The 20,856-nt window shown below is 39.5% G+C and overlaps 1 protein-coding gene across 2 annotated transcripts; it reads left to right on the top strand.

Moving 5' to 3' along the window:
* The first annotated feature begins 744 nt into the window (after nucleotides 1–744).
* RIPK1 (receptor interacting serine/threonine kinase 1) lies at nucleotides 745–19,341 on the top strand. 2 transcript variants are annotated; one of them, XM_009279186.1, is made up of 11 exons: nucleotides 745–963; nucleotides 2,643–2,796; nucleotides 3,263–3,400; nucleotides 5,013–5,241; nucleotides 6,092–6,241; nucleotides 7,475–7,551; nucleotides 10,739–10,829; nucleotides 13,117–13,677; nucleotides 15,398–15,469; nucleotides 17,716–17,868; nucleotides 18,778–19,341. In XM_009279186.1, the coding sequence occupies exons 1-11, from the start codon at nucleotides 812–814 to the stop codon at nucleotides 19,062–19,064; spliced, it is 2,064 nt and encodes a 687-aa protein (XP_009277461.1). In that variant the 5' UTR covers nucleotides 745–811; the 3' UTR covers nucleotides 19,065–19,341. The 2 variants fall into 2 exon arrangements, with proteins under 2 accessions (XP_009277461.1, XP_009277462.1); XM_009279187.1 differs by lacking the exon at nucleotides 17,716–17,868.
* Nucleotides 19,342–20,856: the final 1,515 nt, after the last annotated feature.

Raw genomic sequence — 20,856 nt, 5'->3', positions numbered from 1 at the left:
ACTTATCTACCTATTTCATAGGCTCCCCCAAGCTCTCTTTTCCTCTTGGTGCACTTCGGAGTTACTACAAGCCTTCACAATTTCTTTGTTCCTCTTCTTTTTGAGGGGCAGGGGAGAAGTTGCCTTATATCCCCACCACAGTCCTTCCTAGCACTTGTCTCCTTAAATTCAGACAGCTGTGAAACAGGTTTCCCACAGAAGCTGGGTTCTGTGTTTCACCCTCCAGAGAAACCATTTGTTTGTTTGTTTTAAGCTTAAAGCAAACCCTTTAGAGCTGGATTTGCAAAGATGCCTAAAAGGAAGCTTAGAATTATGTAAGTAGCTGGGCACCTGACAGGCCCATGTTCAGGGAATTTAGAAAATGAGATACCTATCAGAATCATTGGGCACTACCTGCCTTTGGGACCGTGGCCCTTGATTTTTCTGGGTTTGTTTTTGCACACGTGAAGTGTAGGGACAGTACCGATCTACTGCATGTTATATGGATAAAAACTATTTATTAACAGCACTTTGAGATCCTCATGTGAAGAAATGGTGTTACATCGACTTAATATAACTTTAATGGGTTGACATTGTGGTCTTTAGGTCTGATCCCATGAGAACCACAGCATCTTTGGTTTCAAACTGAGGCCCTTGGTTCATAAGGGTAACGAGAGTATACGCTTGTGTCCCACTCCTTACATGGACGCTGATTTAGTGGAACAGCTAAATGCTTGATAATTACACTTCTTTTTCCTCCTTTATACTACAGGTCCAGAAGCACTAGGGTACTTGATTTTGTTTTAATTGCTAAGCCACAAAGACTGCAAACATGTCTCTGGAAGACATCCACATGAACAGCCAGGATTTGCTTGAAAAAAAACTATTAGACGCTGGAGGATTTGGAACAATTTCTTTATGCTTTCACAAGAAACATGGATATGTAGTATTAAAAAAAGTGTATACAGGACCCCAGCGCACTGAGTAAGTTACAGATCTTAGTTCTGATTTTTATCTTTCAGTTAGTCTAAGGAATCCTCTAAACTCAATGGAGATAAATCTAAATAAAGTGTAATAATTTCAGACGTTTGGATTATGGAGATACTGTATGTGGGGAAAATACTCTCAAGACAATACTAGCAGCTGTCCTGCAAATTTTCCTTCTTTCCCTCACGAGCCAACTTTTTTAGTTTTTAACTCATTGTTCCAGTGAAGTTCCTGTTTTCTGTTGCAAGGTGAGCACTACTGTGAATTGTTAAGAATTGAGGGGACTCTTGCACACTTAAGGAAATGCAGGAACTCAGTGGGCAAATGATATTTTCAGGCTGGCAGATCAATTTTCAATACAATTGTCCAACCGTAGATGTCCACTAGGAAGTAAACACACATGAGCTATCAGCAGGACTCCAACCCCACATGTATGATACCAAGAATGTAACCCTCTCTGCCTTGAGAAAAAGCAGAGTGAGCCAAGCCCACTGATTTAATTCGAGGGTTGAATTAGCTGTTGATTTCAGTGGGTTCGGGTCACATTGCAGCTCTACTACCTCAGAGCCATAACAATCCTAAAACTCTCCCACGAGTCATCCGCTAGAGAGAGACAAAACCCCATGTTCTTCTAGTTTGGGTTATAATAAATAAATTAACTGAGTTTTTATTTTGCCAGTGGAAAGTGAATTAAGAGATTCTAGTAGTTTGCAAACTGCATTGACAGTTTGGGATGAACACAGTTAAAATGGACAAGCCTGCCCGGTTTATTTTTGGGTTTGTGTTTTTACTTTCTCACAACACAGGCTCTTAAGTTTGTTATTCCTTAAAGTCTTGAACCAAAAGTCTTAAGCAAATTTACAACTGAGCCTAATGCAAACAAAACAGCCACTTTCTTCTCTAGTACGAGGAACACAGAGGGAGAAAGCAGTTTCTTTTTAAGTCACAGGATGGGAAAGCATTAGCAAGCAACATAGTCTCAAGATTTTCTTACATCCTTTTGCCCGATGACTAGAACAGGAGCAATAGTAAAAAGAAGACGATTTAATATAATGGGTACCATTCTTCTTTAACACCCTTAGTGAGCTCCCAGCTGTGTACCTGTGACTATTGATGGGTTGTACTGAGGCCCAGGTAAAGAGTTAGGCTTTGAATTCATCCTAAACCAGTAATCGTTAGTAAATGTTACCACCATCCAGTATGTGGGTGGATCCCCTGTAATAAATCCATTTTCAACATGAACATGAATACCAGACCTTTGGGGGAGAGAGCTGTATAGTTTCCTGTACAAAAGGTAGGGAAATGTGTCTTGATCCTCCTTGTCCAAAGGCTCTTTCAGCCCTGCCCTGTCCTGATCCCACCCCAGTTCAGGGATTTGGACATACACAACCAGCAGTGCACCTACAAAAAGAATGCTTATGCCCTTTCTGAAAACGAGGTCTTAAAATCAGGCTAGGTGGACAGTCTCTGTGCAAGGCATTTGAGACTTAGAGACTATAACCTGGCATGAACAAAGCTGTATCCATTCAAAACCACCTGAAGGTATGGTTCATCTTACAGTTGCTCTAGCGATGTTAACATTTTTAGCCATCATTTTCATTATGAATCAACAGCATTTTCATCCCTGTGTTTTTTCTAGCCTGGCACCTAAGTTCAGTGTAATTTCTATTTTACAGATATAATGCTTCCCTTCTTGAAGAAGGCAGGATTATGCACAGACTGCAGCATGACCGTGTGGTAAAACTACTAGGTATAATTTTGGAAGACGGAAACTACTCACTTGTGATGGAGTATGTGGACCGGGGGAACATGATGAAAGTGCTACAGAAAGTGAGCAGTGAATTGCTTCATCCCTTGCCGCTCCTTAGGGTTGATAAGATGCTTGAAAGGAACAGGATGTTACTGCTATCTCCAGAGAATGGAGTCTTTAGTTTCTCGTTCTGCTTTCTGAATTAAAGAGCCAGTGGCAGCCCTGCCTTCTGTAGAGACAGCAGAGGACAGCTATGGCTTTCCTGCGCATCGCAGAGGAGCAGACCACAGTAATAGGTTCAGAGTTATAGGAGTGTTTGTAGACATATGTAGAGAATTTGCTAAAGAACACTTTTGTAAATACGGAGTGACTCTAGAATTACTTTAATGCGAAAATTTAGATCCAAGAAGGACCTTGGTTCTTTTTTACCCTGGCTTGAGCAGAGGTACTCTTGGGACTGAGAAAGAAATTTTTTTAAAGACTGTTTTTTAATTTGATGGTTGTAGTAGCATTTTTAATAGATGGTACTTCTGTTCTTTATTTTAGCTCTCACTGCCTTTGTCAGTGAAAGGGCGTTTTGTGCTGGAGATCACAGAAGGAATGCTTTATCTGCATGAGCAAGGCTTTGTACACAAAGACCTAAAACCAGAAAACATCCTTGTGGACACAGACTTTCACATTAAGGTACTTGTTAGAATGTAAATGGAGAAAGCTGATGCTCTGGGTTGAAGAACCCAGTTCAGCTGCATTGGTTAGTATTCCTGATTGGTAGATGAACTCCTTTGTAGTCTAGCGAGCTATCACTAAGAGAGTGTTAGCAGTGGATCACTGAAGTATAGTGCCTATAAAACCTCTGAGCCTGAGATTTGTATAATCTTCCCCCATCTGTGGAAAAAAAAAATCACTAAGAATATTAAAAAAAAATGAATAATATTGTTGACATTCTGATTCAGAATCAGATCAGACTTCCTTAAGCAGCTTGATCAAAAGTATCATTTAAGGCAGCAGTATGATTTATCTGCTTGAACGTGTCTAACATTGCCAATATTTATAAAGGGAAATAGTTGTTCTAGGAAACTGCAAATGTAGGAAGATTTATCTCCTATCTTCCTCTATCACATTAGACCTCCTCTCACTCGTAGACATGAACTTGGACTCCTACTTCCTCTAGCGGGATGTCACTTACATTTTCCTCTTCCTCTGAATGCATCACCTCAAAATTTAGCCCAAAATTTCAGAAACTCAAGAGGAACAATAAGGTAGTTAGAGGCAACAAGAGAGTAAAGAAAGGCAAGTTAGAAGTGAGGCAAGGTGTCACCTCAGTTTTATCTGAAGTGATTTGGTTACACAACTCAGTTTGACAGCTGCCTGTGGCCAAGAGAGGCAGTCCCATTTTCTTCCATTGTTCCTCTCCTGTTGATCTCCTGTTCCCTTGTGTTAGCACTGATGCTAATCTGACCACCCTGCCCTGATTTAGGAAGCCAAACCAGCAGATTACAGTTTGCCTTGTTGGCAGTGCTACCCTTCTGTTGGGGAGCACTTGATTCAGCAAGCCATTGGAGGGCCTTGCACTATGTCTTCCCAGTGTCAGATGTGTGTCAGTGCTGGAACCAGAGGCTGTGGGGAAAGGAGGGAAGGATTACTGTCTTCACCGTCAGCCATTGGTCTAGTTGTAAAACTGCACGCTAAAGTTTCAGTAATGTCACCTTGTCAAGCGCACAGTACCCAGGTATCCCTGCTTTAACTTATTCCATGCTATCCTTTTCCATATCTCTTTGCCATACATATCACATCATTTTAGATCTTCTTCCTCCCCCTTTCTGTAGGAAGATCGAAGGAAGTTGAGTTAAATGGAATCTAAATGGAAAGGGCAGTGAGGGAGGAGGGATATCTGCCCATCTCATAGATTACTTCTGGATTTGAATCTTAGCTTCTTCTCATATGGATCTTCTGTTCTGCCATGAGCACTGCAAGCGTATCTTGAACGTGATTGTCAATATGAGCAAAACCAAACTTCTTTTTTCCTTACATTATGCAATTGTTCCCAGTGGGGTTAAGTTAATAATGAAGGTTCAGCCTAATGGTTCCCAGTTGGCAGTGATACATTATTTAGGCAAAAAAAAACCCCATAAAACAGCAAATAGTTTGTTTTCCTTTCTTGTAGTTGCATTTTTTGCAGTGTTTCATTTTTAGATAAATTATTACCAGCTATTCATTATAAAATTGAGCACTGCATGAAATACTTGTTTATGTTCTCTTCATCACAGCACTAGCTCTGATGTGTCTCATTTTTCAGATTGCAGATCTTGGTGTTGCCTCCTTTAAGAACTGGAGTCGGCTAACCCAAGAAGAGACTGTCCGACAGAAGCAAATCAAGACCACTCGCCAGAACAATGCTGGGACTCTTTTCTATATGGCCCCAGAGCATTTACGCTGTCTTAATGTAAAACCTGTGGAGAAATCAGACGTTTACAGCTTCGGCATAGTGATCTGGGCAATTTTTGCTAACAAAGAGCCATATGAACGTAAGTTACTTCCAAAAGGACTCTATCACAAAATTAAGTTACAAATGTTAAGCCTTTAAAGTCATAAAATTAAGATTAGTAGATTAAATCGCCTATGCCCAAGAATAGCGCCTGTTAGGCACCTCATGGCCAGTAAGAGGCATTAGTTGCATCATTCCTGACTTCTAAGCATGGACAAGAACATCTGAATTGAAATGCAGGCACGAGCCCAATCTATTCACATCGACATGGTGTGGGCATAAACCTGCACTCAGTGGCAGAAGGTAGACAAACCTTGGGCAGGCCAGGATGGAAACATTGATGTACGCTATTTCCTAAGGTGGGCTAGTTACGTGTGGTTTTTCTTTGAACAGGAATGGTCACACAGCCAGTTACCGCTTCTCAGCTGTGTGGTGCTAATTCCTCAACATGCAGTAATGTGCTCATGTAGAGCAATAGGAGCAGACTGTGGAATTCCAGAGTAACGTGTTTATCATTTTGAGTGGATTTTTTGCTAACTAAATGGCTAAACGTTGCCTATGTGACCATCTTTGTGTTTGTACCCAGTGCAGCGCATAACCGAGATTCAGGTTCTAGAGAGCTAGATCTGTCACCCTTACTCACACTGGGCATGTCTTACATATAAAAGTAAATCCATTAATCTTAAAATAAATCTCTAATCTGTGGAAGTTAAGGCAGTGGATTCAAATTCACTAGTGGGAGAGATTTGTAGCTGTAAATCAGACATCTTTCTTTGAAATCTTCTTTTACATATCCACAAACACACAGGGAGCTGCTTCACTATTTCTTTTACCTACAGAAAGGTAGCAAAATCCGTGATCAGGATCTGATAGGAAATTTTATTTTTCAGATGGTATAAATGAAGCCCAGATTTGCTTTGGTGTCATGAATGGAAACAGACCAGACATAAAGGAGATCACAGATAAATGTCCAGTGGAAATTATTGACTTAATGAAACAATGCTGGGAGCAAGAGTCAGAGAAACGGCCAACCTTTGCAGGTAAGGCATTGCTTTGGGATTCTTCTTGTTATGTGTCTGTCAATAGTTTGTAATGCAGCAAAACAAACTTGAGTGTTTTCCTCTTAAAATACAAATTTTTGCTTTGAAAATAGACATATCAATTCACATGCCCAGTAAAGTGTGCTCCCTGTACCCTGACTAAAAATGGCATCTGGTCCAACATTTACAGATTTGAGAAATACTAGTGAGTAGATGGAGCTAAGACATTTTATACCTGCTGATAATTTGTCTTTAGCATAGTATAATCTTATGACTGAAAAAGTACCCTGTCGAAACTAGCTTCAAAAGCTGTCTCAGTTTGGCTTTCTGTGAGCAATGCAACAGCCTTTGACTAGCTAATCATCCTTTCGTATGGTCAGATCCCAAAACACTTGCAGTCAGTAAAAGTCTTGACTGAGTGGTCTAGGAAGGAGACTAAGAGCATTCAGCAAATAAGATTCTTTATCTCTTCCTGTCTCTTCTTTCTGCCTCAATATCTAGTGCCAAAAAAACCCCCAACCCCAAAAAACCAACCAACCAACCCTCACCCCCCCCCAAACCAAAACAACAACAAGCAAAAAAAACCCCAACCAAACCACAAAAAACTCCTACACATAACAGGAAATGGAGGTTTGGATTTAGACAGGGGCACCAAAAGCTTCATATACAACAGGCATGTACTTACATACTCAGAGGAAATTTGTATACCAGGAGGAACCCATCTACTATTTCCACATTTAACCTGCATAATCTACTGCTAAGGGATTGACTTTATGCTTGCACTGGGTCTTAGCTTCTAATTTTCCCATATGCAAAATACTGATATTTACCATGTTAATAGATTATTTCAGTAATTACATCTTTAGCAGAGACAGGCTAGTTGTTTATAAAATAGCTGAATGCAATTGAATGTATCTTACTTCTTAAAATGTGGCAACCAATCTTTTGGCCAGTGAAGTCAAGGTGCTGTCAGCCACAGATCGTAGACAAGAGAGCTTTCACCCTAAAAAGCAATACAACGACAACAGAAAAAATCCCTAGAAAACATCCTGTTCTTGTTATTATATTAAGGCCAAGCGAGCCATGTGAACAGATTCCAAATGTATGTATAATTTTCCTGTTTCTGACTTAATGCAAGTCTTTATTCAATCCTTACCCCTCAAAATTGTTAACAGTATAAATCACTTATTTTCCACTGAAAACCACTTTCACTTAGTTCTTTTCTTTTTGCAGAAATCAGTCAAAGATACAAGCCATTTTACTATCAAAATCTAGGAAAAAATATTGAAGATGACCTGAAGAAGTTAAAAGTGAGTAACTTCCTAAGCATTTTAAAGTGTCAGTTCCCCACATCCCCTCTCCCCAGCCTCAGTTATGGCCAGATTCTGCCACTTCACATCATGTTTCCTTCTGTGATAAAATGGCTGGATTTGTGAACGAGGGGAAAGCAGTGCATGTCATTTACCTCAACTTTAGGAAGATTTTCAACACTGTCTCCCAAAATATTCTTGTATCCAAGTTTGGGTGTTACTGTCTGGAGGGGCAGACAAAAACAAGTTGGATGGCGAGTCTCAGAGGGTAGCGGTTAATGGGTCCTACTTCACCTGCAGGCCAGTAACAACTGCAGTAGTGCAGGGGTCTACTATACTGGGACCTTCCCTGGTTTATTCCTCTATCAGTGACCTCAGGGAAGTGATGGAGCGTACTCTCATAAGGTGTGCAGGTGACATCAAACTAGGAGGACCAGTCAATACAGTCACAAGGGCAAGTCTGCCAGCGGCAGGCTGGAGGCATGGGGTGACAGAAACCTTGTGAAATTCAGAAAGGACAAATGCAGCGTGCTGCACCTGGAATAACCGCTGACTTCAGTGCCAGCTGGGGGCTGCTTGGCCAGGGAGCAGCACCGCTGAGAAGGAACTCAGGGTGGTGTTGAGCAGCGACCTGGGCACCAGCCACAGCCTGCCTGGCAGCCAGGAAGGCCAGCAGCATCCCAGGCTGTACCAACAATGTCACGGGCAGCAGATCTGCTCAGTGCTTGTTAGTCCTGCCATATGAGATGGGGCTGAGGGACCGGGGCTATTTCAGCCCAGACATGCAATGGCTTTGGGGGGACATAAATAGCAGCTTGCCCCTACCTACAAGGGGTTTATTGAGAAGATAGAGGCAAGCTCTTCACAGCAGTGCATAGTAGGATGACACGAGATAGGGGACAAACTGGAACAAGAGAGATTCAAACTGGATGTAAGAGGGGGGAAAAAAAGAAAAAAAACACCAAACTTTTCCCTGTGAGGACAGCCAAGCAGTGGAGCATGTTACCTAAGGAGGTTGTCCAGTTACCATCATTGGAGGTGTTCAACACGCAACTGCATGAAGCTCTGAGCTACCAACTCTGATCCCATAGGTGACCATGTTTTGAGCAGGAGGTGGGACTGAGGTCCCCCAAGGTCTATTCCCACCTAAGTGACACTGATTCTATGATAATACTTTGCAAGAGCTCCTAAGTCTCACTCATGAAATAAAATGTTATTCCTAGAGATTCAAAAGTGGCAGAATCTGTTTTAGAGTAAGTGTAAAAAACTCTGTAAATTCTTGGTAATTTTTGTCCTGTGTTCAGGCAGTGTCTAATGAGTCCCAGCCTGCTTGAGACCAGGAAGCTATACCGCAGTAATAACACCAGAGAAAATTTGAAATCAGATGTTTTTCCTGAGTGTCCAAGTTGGTTTCTCCTGCTTTTTTGGCTGTAGGTTTATAAATTATGATAAAAAGAATGATTTCCTGACTGAAAATAAGAGAATGAGAACTTCTTGAACAATTGGGCTGATTATGGAACCTTTTTATCACAAATTTGATCTATTTACTCACTTCAGTAGTACTGACAGCTATCAGTGAGAACTCCTGGCATTAGGGGTTTAATCTTTGCAGTGAAGTGAGGTTCAAAAGACTACATACGCAGTTATTTTAACTAAGAAAAGAAAAACAACTTCCTTTAAAGAAAACTGTAAATGAATGGTTTCACAAAGTGCTTCCTTCTGTCACCAAGTCTACAATTGTGGAAATGAAAGTTTCTGGTTTAGAGAACATGTGATGTACATGAAGCACCAATGACTCTTCAAAAAAGCAATAGAGTTTTGCAAAACGAAACTGATGAAACAAATTTCCTGGACTGATTTGACCCAACTAACTCACAATGTGAAGTACATATGTCTAATTTATGATAGCGGCCCCAAATCAGGATCATGGCCAATTATACTAGCTGCATTAGCTCTCTGCAAATATACCTCTCAAATCACAGGGACCAAAGGACTATTTAGAAAATGGGCCACGAGTCTACTACTTTCTCAGGAAGGAAAGCATCCATTCTGATCAGGGCACAGAATGTGAATACAGCATCCAAGGCAAGTCAATGTGGTGAACTTCAGTAGCAACATGAGTTAGAGGGTTTGGACATAGCCTTTTTTTTCCCCCACTAGCAATTGTGGAAGCAGAGTCCACAGCCTCCTAACTAAAAGGACCACGGAATCACAGAATGGTTGAGGTTGGAAGGGACCTCTGGAGGTCATCTGGTACAACCCCCCTGCTCAAGCAGTTCAGTTATTCAAGTAAAATCTAGGGACCTAAGGTTGTAATGCACCTTAGAATGTCATCTTTTGCTTTCGGAAGGAAGTAGATTTTTTGGGAAGATAACAGTAGTTGTTGATTTTTAATCTGTGAAAGTACTTCTTGGGTTTAATTAAAAAAAACCAAAAAAAACCCCAAACCCTACTTTTAGAAATTATTTTATGAGTAAGAAGCACTGGGGGAAATTGAGAAATAATTTTTCCAGGTAAAAAAATTTTTTTACTTCCAGTGAAGTCTGAATAATGGGAACATCAAAAGAATAGAACAGGAATGGGTTTTGCCTTCACTCTAGTGAAGTGAGGATGAGGGTTTACAGAAAGGAAATTGTACTGCATCTTTCTGAAGATTTGCTCTGAACTCCTTGTTCCTAATACTCTTCATAAAAGTCAATGTAACCATACCTGAATGTAAATCTTCTTCCTCACCTCTTCCCTGTTGATGAATGTACTTACTAAATATAGATGCACAAAACAGAATGCGCGTTTGCTACCCTTACCTCAGCAGCATCCTCTCACTGAGATTGCTTGCTATTCTATTCGAGTCTAGCTATTAAGTACAAGACAGACAATCCAAAACCACTCTGTCTGGATTAAGCTCGTACTCATGTAGACAAGGGTATTGTTTGGCCAACTCAGAGTATTATGTACTGCAGTTGCATTGCAGTCCTTCCTCCCTTCATTGAAGAAAAGATTTTGCCCATCTGTAGCACAGCAATGGGTATTTTCTGTCAGGCTGTGCTCTCTGTAGGAGTATGGGATCTCTCCCCACAGATTCACAGAATCTGTTCACTGTGAAGCTGTGCTGTTTCCCATTCTACAGGTAATCCCTTTGGTTAAGCTTTTGCCTATAACTTGATCATTTGTTATCTCTTACATGCAGAAAATGTGGCCCGAGTCAAATGAACTGCTGAATAGGATGCAATCCCTTCAAATAGATGCTGTAGCAGAAGATACCAGTAATGGTCAAGTAGGTAAGTCAGTCACTTACTAGCACATCATTATTCTATGTATTCTGCCAAAGATAAAGTTGTGTACATGTACAAACTAAGTACTCTTACCATTAGGGGATTATGAAGAGACTCAATTATTCAGCGCTTCAGAGAGAATTGTAATTACTGAAAAGATTAAATTTGCTCCCAGGCTCCCGAAAGTCATACTTGTTGTTTCGAATTTTCCACAATCTACAGTTTGAATCAATTTCATTTTACACTCTTCTGCTTTCCTCTCCCATGCCGAAAAATTTGTTTAACATTAGACTTTTCAATGGTCACTTTGATAATTACTTTTCATACTTGATCTTTCCTCCCATCCTTTTAGTGATGCCAACTGCTTTGTCTGTAGGCTTTAATTTCATGAAGACTTGTCCTTTTTCCCACTCCAGCATTTCTTATGAATGCTCTGAATATGACCAGGACGCATAATTATAACGTATTCCTTTGTTTATGATCTCGCTCTCTATGGAATCTATCTGAGAAGCACTAATAGATGAATTTTCTCTCATTTCTCTCATATTTTCTGTCAAATCTTGGATGAGTTGCATGTTTCATGATTTTATAAAGCTGTCTCACTAATATGTGATGATATAGTTACAGTTTTGTAGTAGTCTATCTGGAATTCTTTTACCAAAGTTTCTTAATGGCAAAGGACATAGGATCATATTTGCAACACTGATTTACAAGCAACAATATCAAATTCAGTAGAAACAAAATGCTGCTAAGTTTGCTCACACCATTTGAAAGACATTATTAAATGAATGTTAAACTGTAACATGCAACTAATAAATCTTCCCTAAAGCTAGGTTTGCCATAACTGTTCTTCAGTAGAACTGATGGACTTAGTAGGGCAGCCCCACTGCTGTATTTTTAAATGAGTATAATTACATTTCCCTAGCAGAAATAATCACGTATAACTGCAGCAGATTACAGATGCTCTTGTGTTTTAAATACGAAAGGCTTTATTGTGAATCTACCCTGCAGAAAGATACTATCTTGACAACCTGTCAGTCAAAGTCAGTTTTTTTTCTCCAGTCAGTGGTTGTTACTCAGACAGTGGTAGTGAAAGATATCCCCCAGGATCTGTTCATACACCTCAAGCTTGCCCTGGAGAATGGATGCCACATAGTTTATGCTAATACTGAATTGCTAATAGCTGTCACTTTTGATGGGGTTGTTTCTGTATTAGCTTATTCCTCCCACTCCCTCTCTAGCAGTGATAACAAAAGAAGCAGAGCGAGTCGGACTGAAGGTGTACTAATATACAGCCATCAAAAGGAACTAGTTTTTCTTCAGCCTAATATGGACTGAATTCATGTAATTTGGAAAAAGAAAAAAAACCAAACACAGTTCACTGGCATTATCTGAGCTAAATAAAAGCACATACATACACTTTATTACAGTTTTACAGTGGTCTGTAAGAGTCCCTTGCTTTAGGCAATGTACAATATTTTCTAGACAACTATGAAGCTTTCAGAACTTCTAAGAAAGCATCTGTAGTCCTACCCTTAAAAAACACAAGAACAAGTAGTAACAAGCAGATTTTTACATTCTTGTTTAGTCTTGGAATGCTGCAGCATGATCCAGATCATAACTCAGTCTAGTTCAAGACTGAAGTAGAGCTTCCTTTGATAGTGAGAATTAGTTTGAAAGATGTAGATGACACAGACTATTTTATCTGGTAGGTGTTACTTGTAAAAATGTATTTTTTGGGACTATGAAGAATAAACTAGACAAAAAGGATTCATCACTAAATACCCAGACAGGATATGTTACATAATCATTTGCAAACATAACTTTAATGACAAATTATTTGTGCTGTATGAAGTAACACTTATTACAGTGCTGTTATTTTCCATCCTATTACACTCCAATTTTGCACTGATTAAACTCCAGTTAATGCCAGCGGAGACACACTATTAAATCAGACCCTACAAATGCCTCCAGGAACTGTTTGTTTCAGTGGTTGAGAACTTGATGTCAATATAAGCAGAGTATGTGGTGAATTCTGACACCACTTGACTAAGTGACATTTTGACACTGATAGCTTAAACAAGCCTGTACTTCCTAGATAAAAATCTGTAATACTTCTCAGTAAAGGCATTCTATAAAATAAAACACAGCTTATGTAGGAAGTAATGTTATATTTTCACCTTTATATATTACCGTAATATTAAAGGTAGATTAATAGATTCTAGTGTCATCGCAACAAACTATACGCTGGCATTTGGATGTATTTCAAGTATTTAATTTTCCTCCCTTTTAGATCAGCCTAATTCTCTACACAGCTCTCAAGGTCCCACGACCAGTCAGGTTAACGAAGCCCTGTTTGCTGCCTCCCCTGAGAACCAGCCTGTTGAGAGCTGTGAGACCTCATTTACATCTGGTGATAATCTAGAAAGAAAACTTCAGTGTGAATACAACTACCATGTATTTGGGAGCCGGATGGATAAAGCAGTTCCACCTGTAGTATACACCCCTGAAATGAGAGAGGAAGAAAAGAGACGAAGAGTTTCCTACGATCCGTTTGCAAAGTCACCTCCTACTCCTCGGAGTGAACTGTATCCAAGAGCTGAAAAAACAGGATCAAACACTAATCCGTATTTTTGGCCACAGCCAGCTGCAACAACACCGAAACGGGGAAATGTAGATACCTTTTATGGGCCAAACCCTAACAGTCTTCTAACGGGAAACACAGAGGGTCTCTATGGATTGTGCTCAGCCAATACCTTTAGCCTAAGTAAACCTCCTGTGCCTGAATCTGGCCCAAACCTGCAGTCACCATCCAACGTAAACTGGTATCCACAGAATGCAGACACAGAAACGGGTGAGATTCCTCCTCCCCCAACACCTACGTTTCTGAAGACATACTTGTTCTCTAAAAATGAAGTGGCCAAGAGTGTTTTGTAGTTTATGTAACAACCACCTGCTTATTGCTAACAGTTGATCTGTGATATAGCAAAGGTGAATTTATTTCATGAAGTTCTCTTTGCTTACTTGAAGTTAATCCAGGTTACTAAAACACTCTAGCTTTGACTTCATTATGCTGCTTTCACTGATTTCAGGCTGTTAACTTCAAGTGAACCATTTCTAAAGCATCAGTGTAATAGAGGAGCATCAGACCCAATGCCTAACTCTTCAGCTACCGGCCAAGTAATAGCAGACAGCAGATACTGCTACAGCAGCTACCAAAACCAAGAGCTGCTACCGATCATTCTAGGAAAGCAAAGGAAAACTTTTGACTCAAAAAATCTAACATTCACGCCATAGGTTCTGCTTGTGCAGAAACAACATTTGTAGCATTTCAGAAAATGGATGGGTATTTTTAGCTTGATTCGCAGCAAGGTAAGAGACTCCTGAGCTCAGGGAGCCAACAAGGAGCTAAGGCTCGTAACCGGTTTCCCCAGAGAGCTCTGCCTGGATAAAGCATGGGGGTGGGGAGCTTCTGTGGGTATTTGCTGGTGAGCTGTGGAGTAGAAAGGTATGGAGACAAAGAAGGAAGAGAACACTGAGCATTGGCAAAAAGTATCAATAAATGGTAACTAGAGGCCTATAAGATGTAACTTTTAGGAACTAGAGGTAGCATGAGATATGCTAGCCCGCTCCTACTAAATATTGGATATTTTTAGTGTGGCATTCTTTTCCAGATCGTCTCACAAGAATATCAAGGATGCCTAGCTGTTTACAGGCAGAATGCCACAAAGGTGTTACTCTGTTAAATTATTTATGCAGATTCTGTGATGAGTTGTTTATGTGAGTTTATTTACTGAAACGAATCTGAGAGCTGTCGTGTCAGAAGGCAGGGATTAGAACTGTCGACATCACTAATAAAGTAAAATCCTCTGTTTGAAAGAAAAAAAGTAAACAGTTATTATAGGGAGGCTGTGTGCAATAGTATGGCAGATATGAGACTGAGATGCAGAAGAGCTGCATTGCAGCTCTTCCATTGACCTGTCAGGTGACCATAACCCAGTCACTCCTACCCATCATGAGTTGCAGAGCTCACCTGTGGGCATCCAAATTGATACTGCCCTGGGCAGGAAGTTACATCTCTGCCGGACATTACTGCCACCGGCAGAAGATGCAGTGGCGTCCCATGTCTTTGCCAGAGCCGGTCACAAGCAGCCTGCTAATACAAACAGTGGTCAGTCTCAGCAGTAAGCAGGAGGAGCACACTTGAGAGTTTGGACTTTTCCAATTTGAATACCCGATACCTGACCAGCTCAGTCCATAACTGTGGTGCGCTGTGATCCCACACTGGCATCTACTAGCCAGGTATTCATATACCCACATGGAAGCCCATTGCCCTCACTGAGATCCAAGGATGGTTAAGGCTATTAGTCACTGAGCAAAACCATGATAAGATCATTGCTTTAACTAGAGTTATTCAAGGAGATACAATCCTGTTAATTAAAAAGCTTCTCATCTCTTTAAGAGCACAAACTATGTACTCATACTGTTACAAATATGGCAGTCATTTTTAAGTACATTTGCTTTTTTATTTACATAATGCTTTTGGCATTTTTTTGTTTTCCCTCTTTGTTTAGGTAACAAGGATTCCACTTCTTTCACAAGGGGAACTTTTACATATTATCCTACTGCACCCAGAGTAAGCACAGGTAAGTGCTGTAGCCTTCAGCTGTCCTGGTAGCCAACAGGCTGTGCATTGCATCCTGATCAGTAAAGCAAAAAACTTCAAGATCTTGAAATACTTTGTTATTGCTTAATAGCTCTAACCATAGCTGAAGTTATCAGTACCAGTATGTAAAACTAATTCCTGTCTCTAGCAGGACCTGTACACGCCGTTAAATGTGTATTTGATAGATCAAGGACAACATCATCTTTTATGTAAAAGAGCTTTTAAAAACATGAAGGCATTGTAAGATCTCCTGTACACCTAAACCAGTCACTTTCTTAGATTAAACGTCAAGTTACTGCGACTCTACCCAACTCCTGAACCACACATGCATTTGAGACACCTGTCCTTTCTTGCTCTGGATTTTTAATACAAATCTCTAGCTGCAGGCTTCATACTGATCAGCCTTCCTTGGGGCACAGGTCTCTACAGTTCAACTGTCTTAAACCCCTGAAATTCTGTCCTGTCCTTCAGGAGTTGTTAATATATGCTCGTTTCAAGTTGTGTTGCTTTGGGCACCCTGAACTCTTTAATTAACCCTTTCAAGGCTTGTCCAGTTTGTAAGTGGTTTACACTTAAAAAGAAAACTTGAAACAGCAGGTTTCTGTCTTCTTGACTATACGCCCCTTAGAGTCTTTAGATGATGACCCAAACGTGACAAGCAAGCAAAGTGTAGAGGCTTGGGAAAGGAGATTTATAAGCACAGTAGCTTTTACTGTTAATTGACAAAGCATTTGTACATGTTTTTGTATCTTGTGCTAGATTTATTTTGTTAGCAGATAAGAAAATAGCAAACATAAGATTTCTTCATTTTTTAGCTAAAAATATGAACGTATTTCCTGGGTCCTTCACCTCAAAAAAAAAAAGGAAAGGATACAGGAATCATAATATTTTGAAACATGATAAAATGCATTCCTTTTGTGCAACTTCTAGAAACTAATCATGCATACATAGAAGTATTTCTGACTAGCAGTTTCAGGTTAACAAATATTAAATGCCTTTAGTCAGATTTTCATACGTGACCATAGATTTCCACACTTCACATTGCAATTGTGTGTAACAAGGATGTTTGTGCATCTAACCATCATTTTGGGTGATTAAATACAGAGCTTGGTCTATCATTTTAAGTATCTGTACTTCAATTTTAGACCCAGGTTGTGATATTCATCATTTAAACTAGAGTTTGAATATTTAATGGATGATTATCCAAACAGGGTTCAGCAAACATTGTCAAGAGAATAGAAAACTGATGTCACCTAACATGACTAGAATAGTCACTTAATTTCATGTTATGTGTGGAAATCGGACAACTGTAAGCAAAAGGCACCAAATTACATATTTAACTAATCACATACAGTAAACCACAGATGCAAGCTCCCAGAGGTGCACACAATTCAGCTGTGCAATCGGTGCATATACACGTTGACTTTTATTGCTGAGGATTCAGGCCTTAAAATCTTAAAGGAGTAGGGTTTTTTTGGTAAGGTATCTCAGAAAACATTCTATTCTTGACTTGGAACCAAAAGTACAGAATGGGGGTGGGGTGGGGGGGGATTTAAAAAAAAAAAAAAAAGAGAAATGTTGTTGAAACAAACACTGAGCAAGTAGTGCACTGTGATTCACTGTGAAAATAGATACAACTGAAGAATATACTCCTAGATAGCAGGGATGAAATACATTGTGAAACAGAGAGATGCCATCAAGACAGCATAGTATAACATGGAGTATAGAAACCTTATGAGCAACTAGAAGTGATTTTCTGTAGTTTCACAGAACTTTGAAGTCATAACTGTAAACCTGAACTTACATCTATGAAAAGTAAAGCTGAAAGGCAGAAGTAAGGCTTTAAGATTTAAACGAAAAGCACTTTCAAGTGAAGACCTCCTGAAGCTGTTAGCCAACAAAAAGTTAGGCTGCTACTACACATTCCTAAAGCGCTGGGAACATTATTTACAGTCTAGTAACTACCAGCATGCAAGGCTTAGTTATTGCACTTTGTTATAGAATAGTATAGGACGGGTTTTCACTAAAATATTTATGTCACACTGCATAATGAAAATATGCTCACAGTTGCCAGTAAATGGCCATTTCTACATTAAACACAATAAAACCATTTAATCACTTCCCTGATCAGAACCTTCTTCCTCCTTACCTCCTCCTTATGTTACTTCTTGCCATTTTGAACCATGTGCAGTTGTTTATAAAATTGTATTAAATACCCTTATACAGAAGATTCAATCAAGTACAACATAAGTAACAGTTCTGGAATTCAAATTGGATCCTACAATCACATGAAGATTGAAGAGCACAATCAACACATCAGCACTTCTCCTGTTGCTACAGAAGCAACTTACATGCATTATGAAGCAATGGGTATATTTGGTAAGAGAAATATCTCCCCAGTTTTGATGTATTCTCCCCATATACTTATCTGGTACAGCTTTCTCCCTCTGATACTTGAGAAACAACTATTTGGGTCCTTTTCTACTACATACTTAAGAATGTATAAAACAAGTAAGGGTTTATGCTAATACTGTTCTCTAATACCATGTACCTCATTTGTCCTGTAGTTTCATGACCTCTTATGAGACACCAGACGCAAGTGTAGATGTATATGCATCAAGAACAAGAGGAATAACAACACTCAGATTGGTAGAAGCAAGGTTAGGATTGGTGGTCCTCATCTGACTTGTAGTTTAAAACATAGAATATCCTGAGTTGGAAGGGACCCATGAAGATCATGGAGTCCAGTGCCTGACACCACACAGGGAAACCTAAAAGTTAAACCATATATCCAAGAGCATTGTCCAAACGCTTCTTGAACACTGACAGGCTTGGGGCCACGACCACTTCATTTGGATAGAAATTGGAAGATTTTGAAACTTAGTTTATTTTCGTTGGTCAATACCAAATTAAACTATCCCCATGCACTCCTAAGTAAACAAATTAATAGTGTCCCGGAATATAAAATATATCATACAGACATCAGTCAGCTGTATAAGAACTCTAGGAAGGAGCTTCTCAATTTTGCAGGTTTATGTGACAAACTATGATAGCCTCAGATCAAAAAGCAAGTCCAGCAACTGACCTGTGAATACACGTGTTCTGACTGGGAGTTTCTTTCCTGGCATCACTGGGTAATACTGCCTTACCGAAACTCACTTCTGATTGTATCACTAAAATTCTGTCTCCAGATATTACCAATAAATAGTTGGGGGAGGACACGTGAGATAGCGAAAGGAGCAGAAGAAATGTTAAACAATGCCATTTATACTTTTTTTATCTTTGCAGACAATACTACTGTCCTGTCCGAGAAACATCTGAATCTAGTGAGAGAAAAGTTGGCCAAACAGTGGAAGCGCTGTGCTCGTAAACTGGGCTTCTGTGATCCCGAGATTGATGAAATTGATCACGACTATGAACGAGATGGACTAAAAGAAAAAGTTTACCAAATGCTGCTTAAGTGGGTAATGAGGGAAGGCTCCAAAGGCGCTACAGTTGGAAAGCTTGCCAAAGCCCTTTTTGGCTGCCAAAGACTGGATCTCCTTACTAGTTTGATGCAAGTCAATGAGCAATAAGTTGACTGAGAACTGGGGGAAAATGAGGGATTTTTTTTCCTGAAGGCCTCCCAATAACAAGTAGTAATTCTGAACAGACTTTCTGGAGCTCTCCTTTTTGCACAGACTTTTTGGAACACGTTTTTTCTGCCAAGCAGTTTTCAGTGAATACCTCCAGTAAATCCAAAAGTTTATGTCAAGATAATTGGTCTTCCAGAGGATAAAAGAAAATAAGCATCTTCCTTCTGAATAAAATGATTGTCTGAAGATAATAACCAAATGCAACAGTAATATTGATTCAAGGAGAACGTGTTATACAAAATTTCTAGATTCTATCTTGAAACATGTTGGTACCCTTGTTCAGTTCTGAACAAAAGCATGCCATTTCAGCAAAGCTAATATATCAGTAATAATATGTGAAAGACTGACTCACTCCTTGAAAAACTTGGACAGAAAACAAAAATCAACTCTTAAATTTTGCCCGAAGTGCCAATACTTACAAGGGTACTATCCCAGATTGCTCTAAGTCAATATGATACTATTTTTTAAATCTTTTTATAATGTTTATGAAAGAGCAGTGTGAATAAAAGCAAAAATTATTTTTGGCTTAAAAAGTATGTAATTGATAAAATACTCTTCTTTCACAGGTTAATATTGCATTCGATTTTTACATTGCTTGGTAGAAAAGATTTTACATGATAAGTTTCTCATCTGCTTTGTGAAATAGTGAAAAAAGAAATTCAATCATTATGCAATCCAAAGTAAAAACTTGGGAATATGAGAGCTTTGGGAAGGGGAAAGTGCCTTATTACCACATGACAGAAGACCCATTCTCCTACTCACTCTGGGGGCTCAGAGTGCTACTAGTTTCTGAATCTCTTAGGCCACATTTATAGTAGTAAATTAAATGTGCCTGGGAATGTTCCTGGGTGCTGAGGTTAACTGGCACGCCACAGCCTGCTGCCAGGATAGCAAATTCTTTAAACCTCCAAAATATTGTGCAAGGGCTATTTCACAGTGCTGAAGTTGTGTCAGGGAACACTGGAACAGCTCTGTAGCGTAGGTGATGGTATCCCAGTGCCTGGGAATGTTCATTGCCACTTTAACTTACTAGTATTGACATGATCTCAGGATGCAAGATCTATGAAAGAAGAATTACTGAGCTGTAAATTTTTATGCCCTAAGAATAATTATGCCAAACTCTTCCTATGAAGGACGGTACCTCCTACTTCCAATATACTTCCAATATACTTCCATCTACAAATATTTCCAGCAGATGTTTTGGACCAGGTCATTCTTTATATTGTAGAAAAAGCAGTAAGTGTTCATAAGCTTCTGGTTATTGTCAAAAAAGCTAACAATTCAATAAAAGTGTAGTTAGAATGGATTTCTGGTCTTTGATGCAGCAGCCACCATTTTAGTGGAAGCAAAATGAAACTGGAATCATAGCAAGCACCAACATATTTGTCATCTTTAAACCTACTTAGCACAAGGCAGTAGTGGAAATGGCCCCCAAAATGGAGAGTTTAGCAGAAAGCAATACGAAGAGTGTGTCACCCACCCACATACTGGAGCGTTTATATATTTATTGTTAATGTATGCTAAAACCCATACTTTCCACTGAGGCTTGCTTGGGGTGTTTCAGTATATACCACAGTAATATTTGTATTTTGAATTCCTCAGAATTTATTGCATTGCCTTACTGTTTTGACTTAGCAACATACTAAATTTTCTATAAACTCTTGAGTATAATAGACAGATAAAAGACATAATTCTCTAGTATAATGAGCATACACTTTCCAGAAATACTAAT

This window comes from Aptenodytes forsteri, unplaced genomic scaffold (assembly GCF_000699145.1).
Source record: "Aptenodytes forsteri isolate BGI_AS27 unplaced genomic scaffold, ASM69914v1 Scaffold81, whole genome shotgun sequence".
NCBI lineage: Eukaryota > Metazoa > Chordata > Aves > Sphenisciformes > Spheniscidae > Aptenodytes > Aptenodytes forsteri.
The sequence above is the reverse complement of the archived record's forward strand: the minus strand, read 5'-3'. Positions and strand labels throughout refer to the sequence as shown.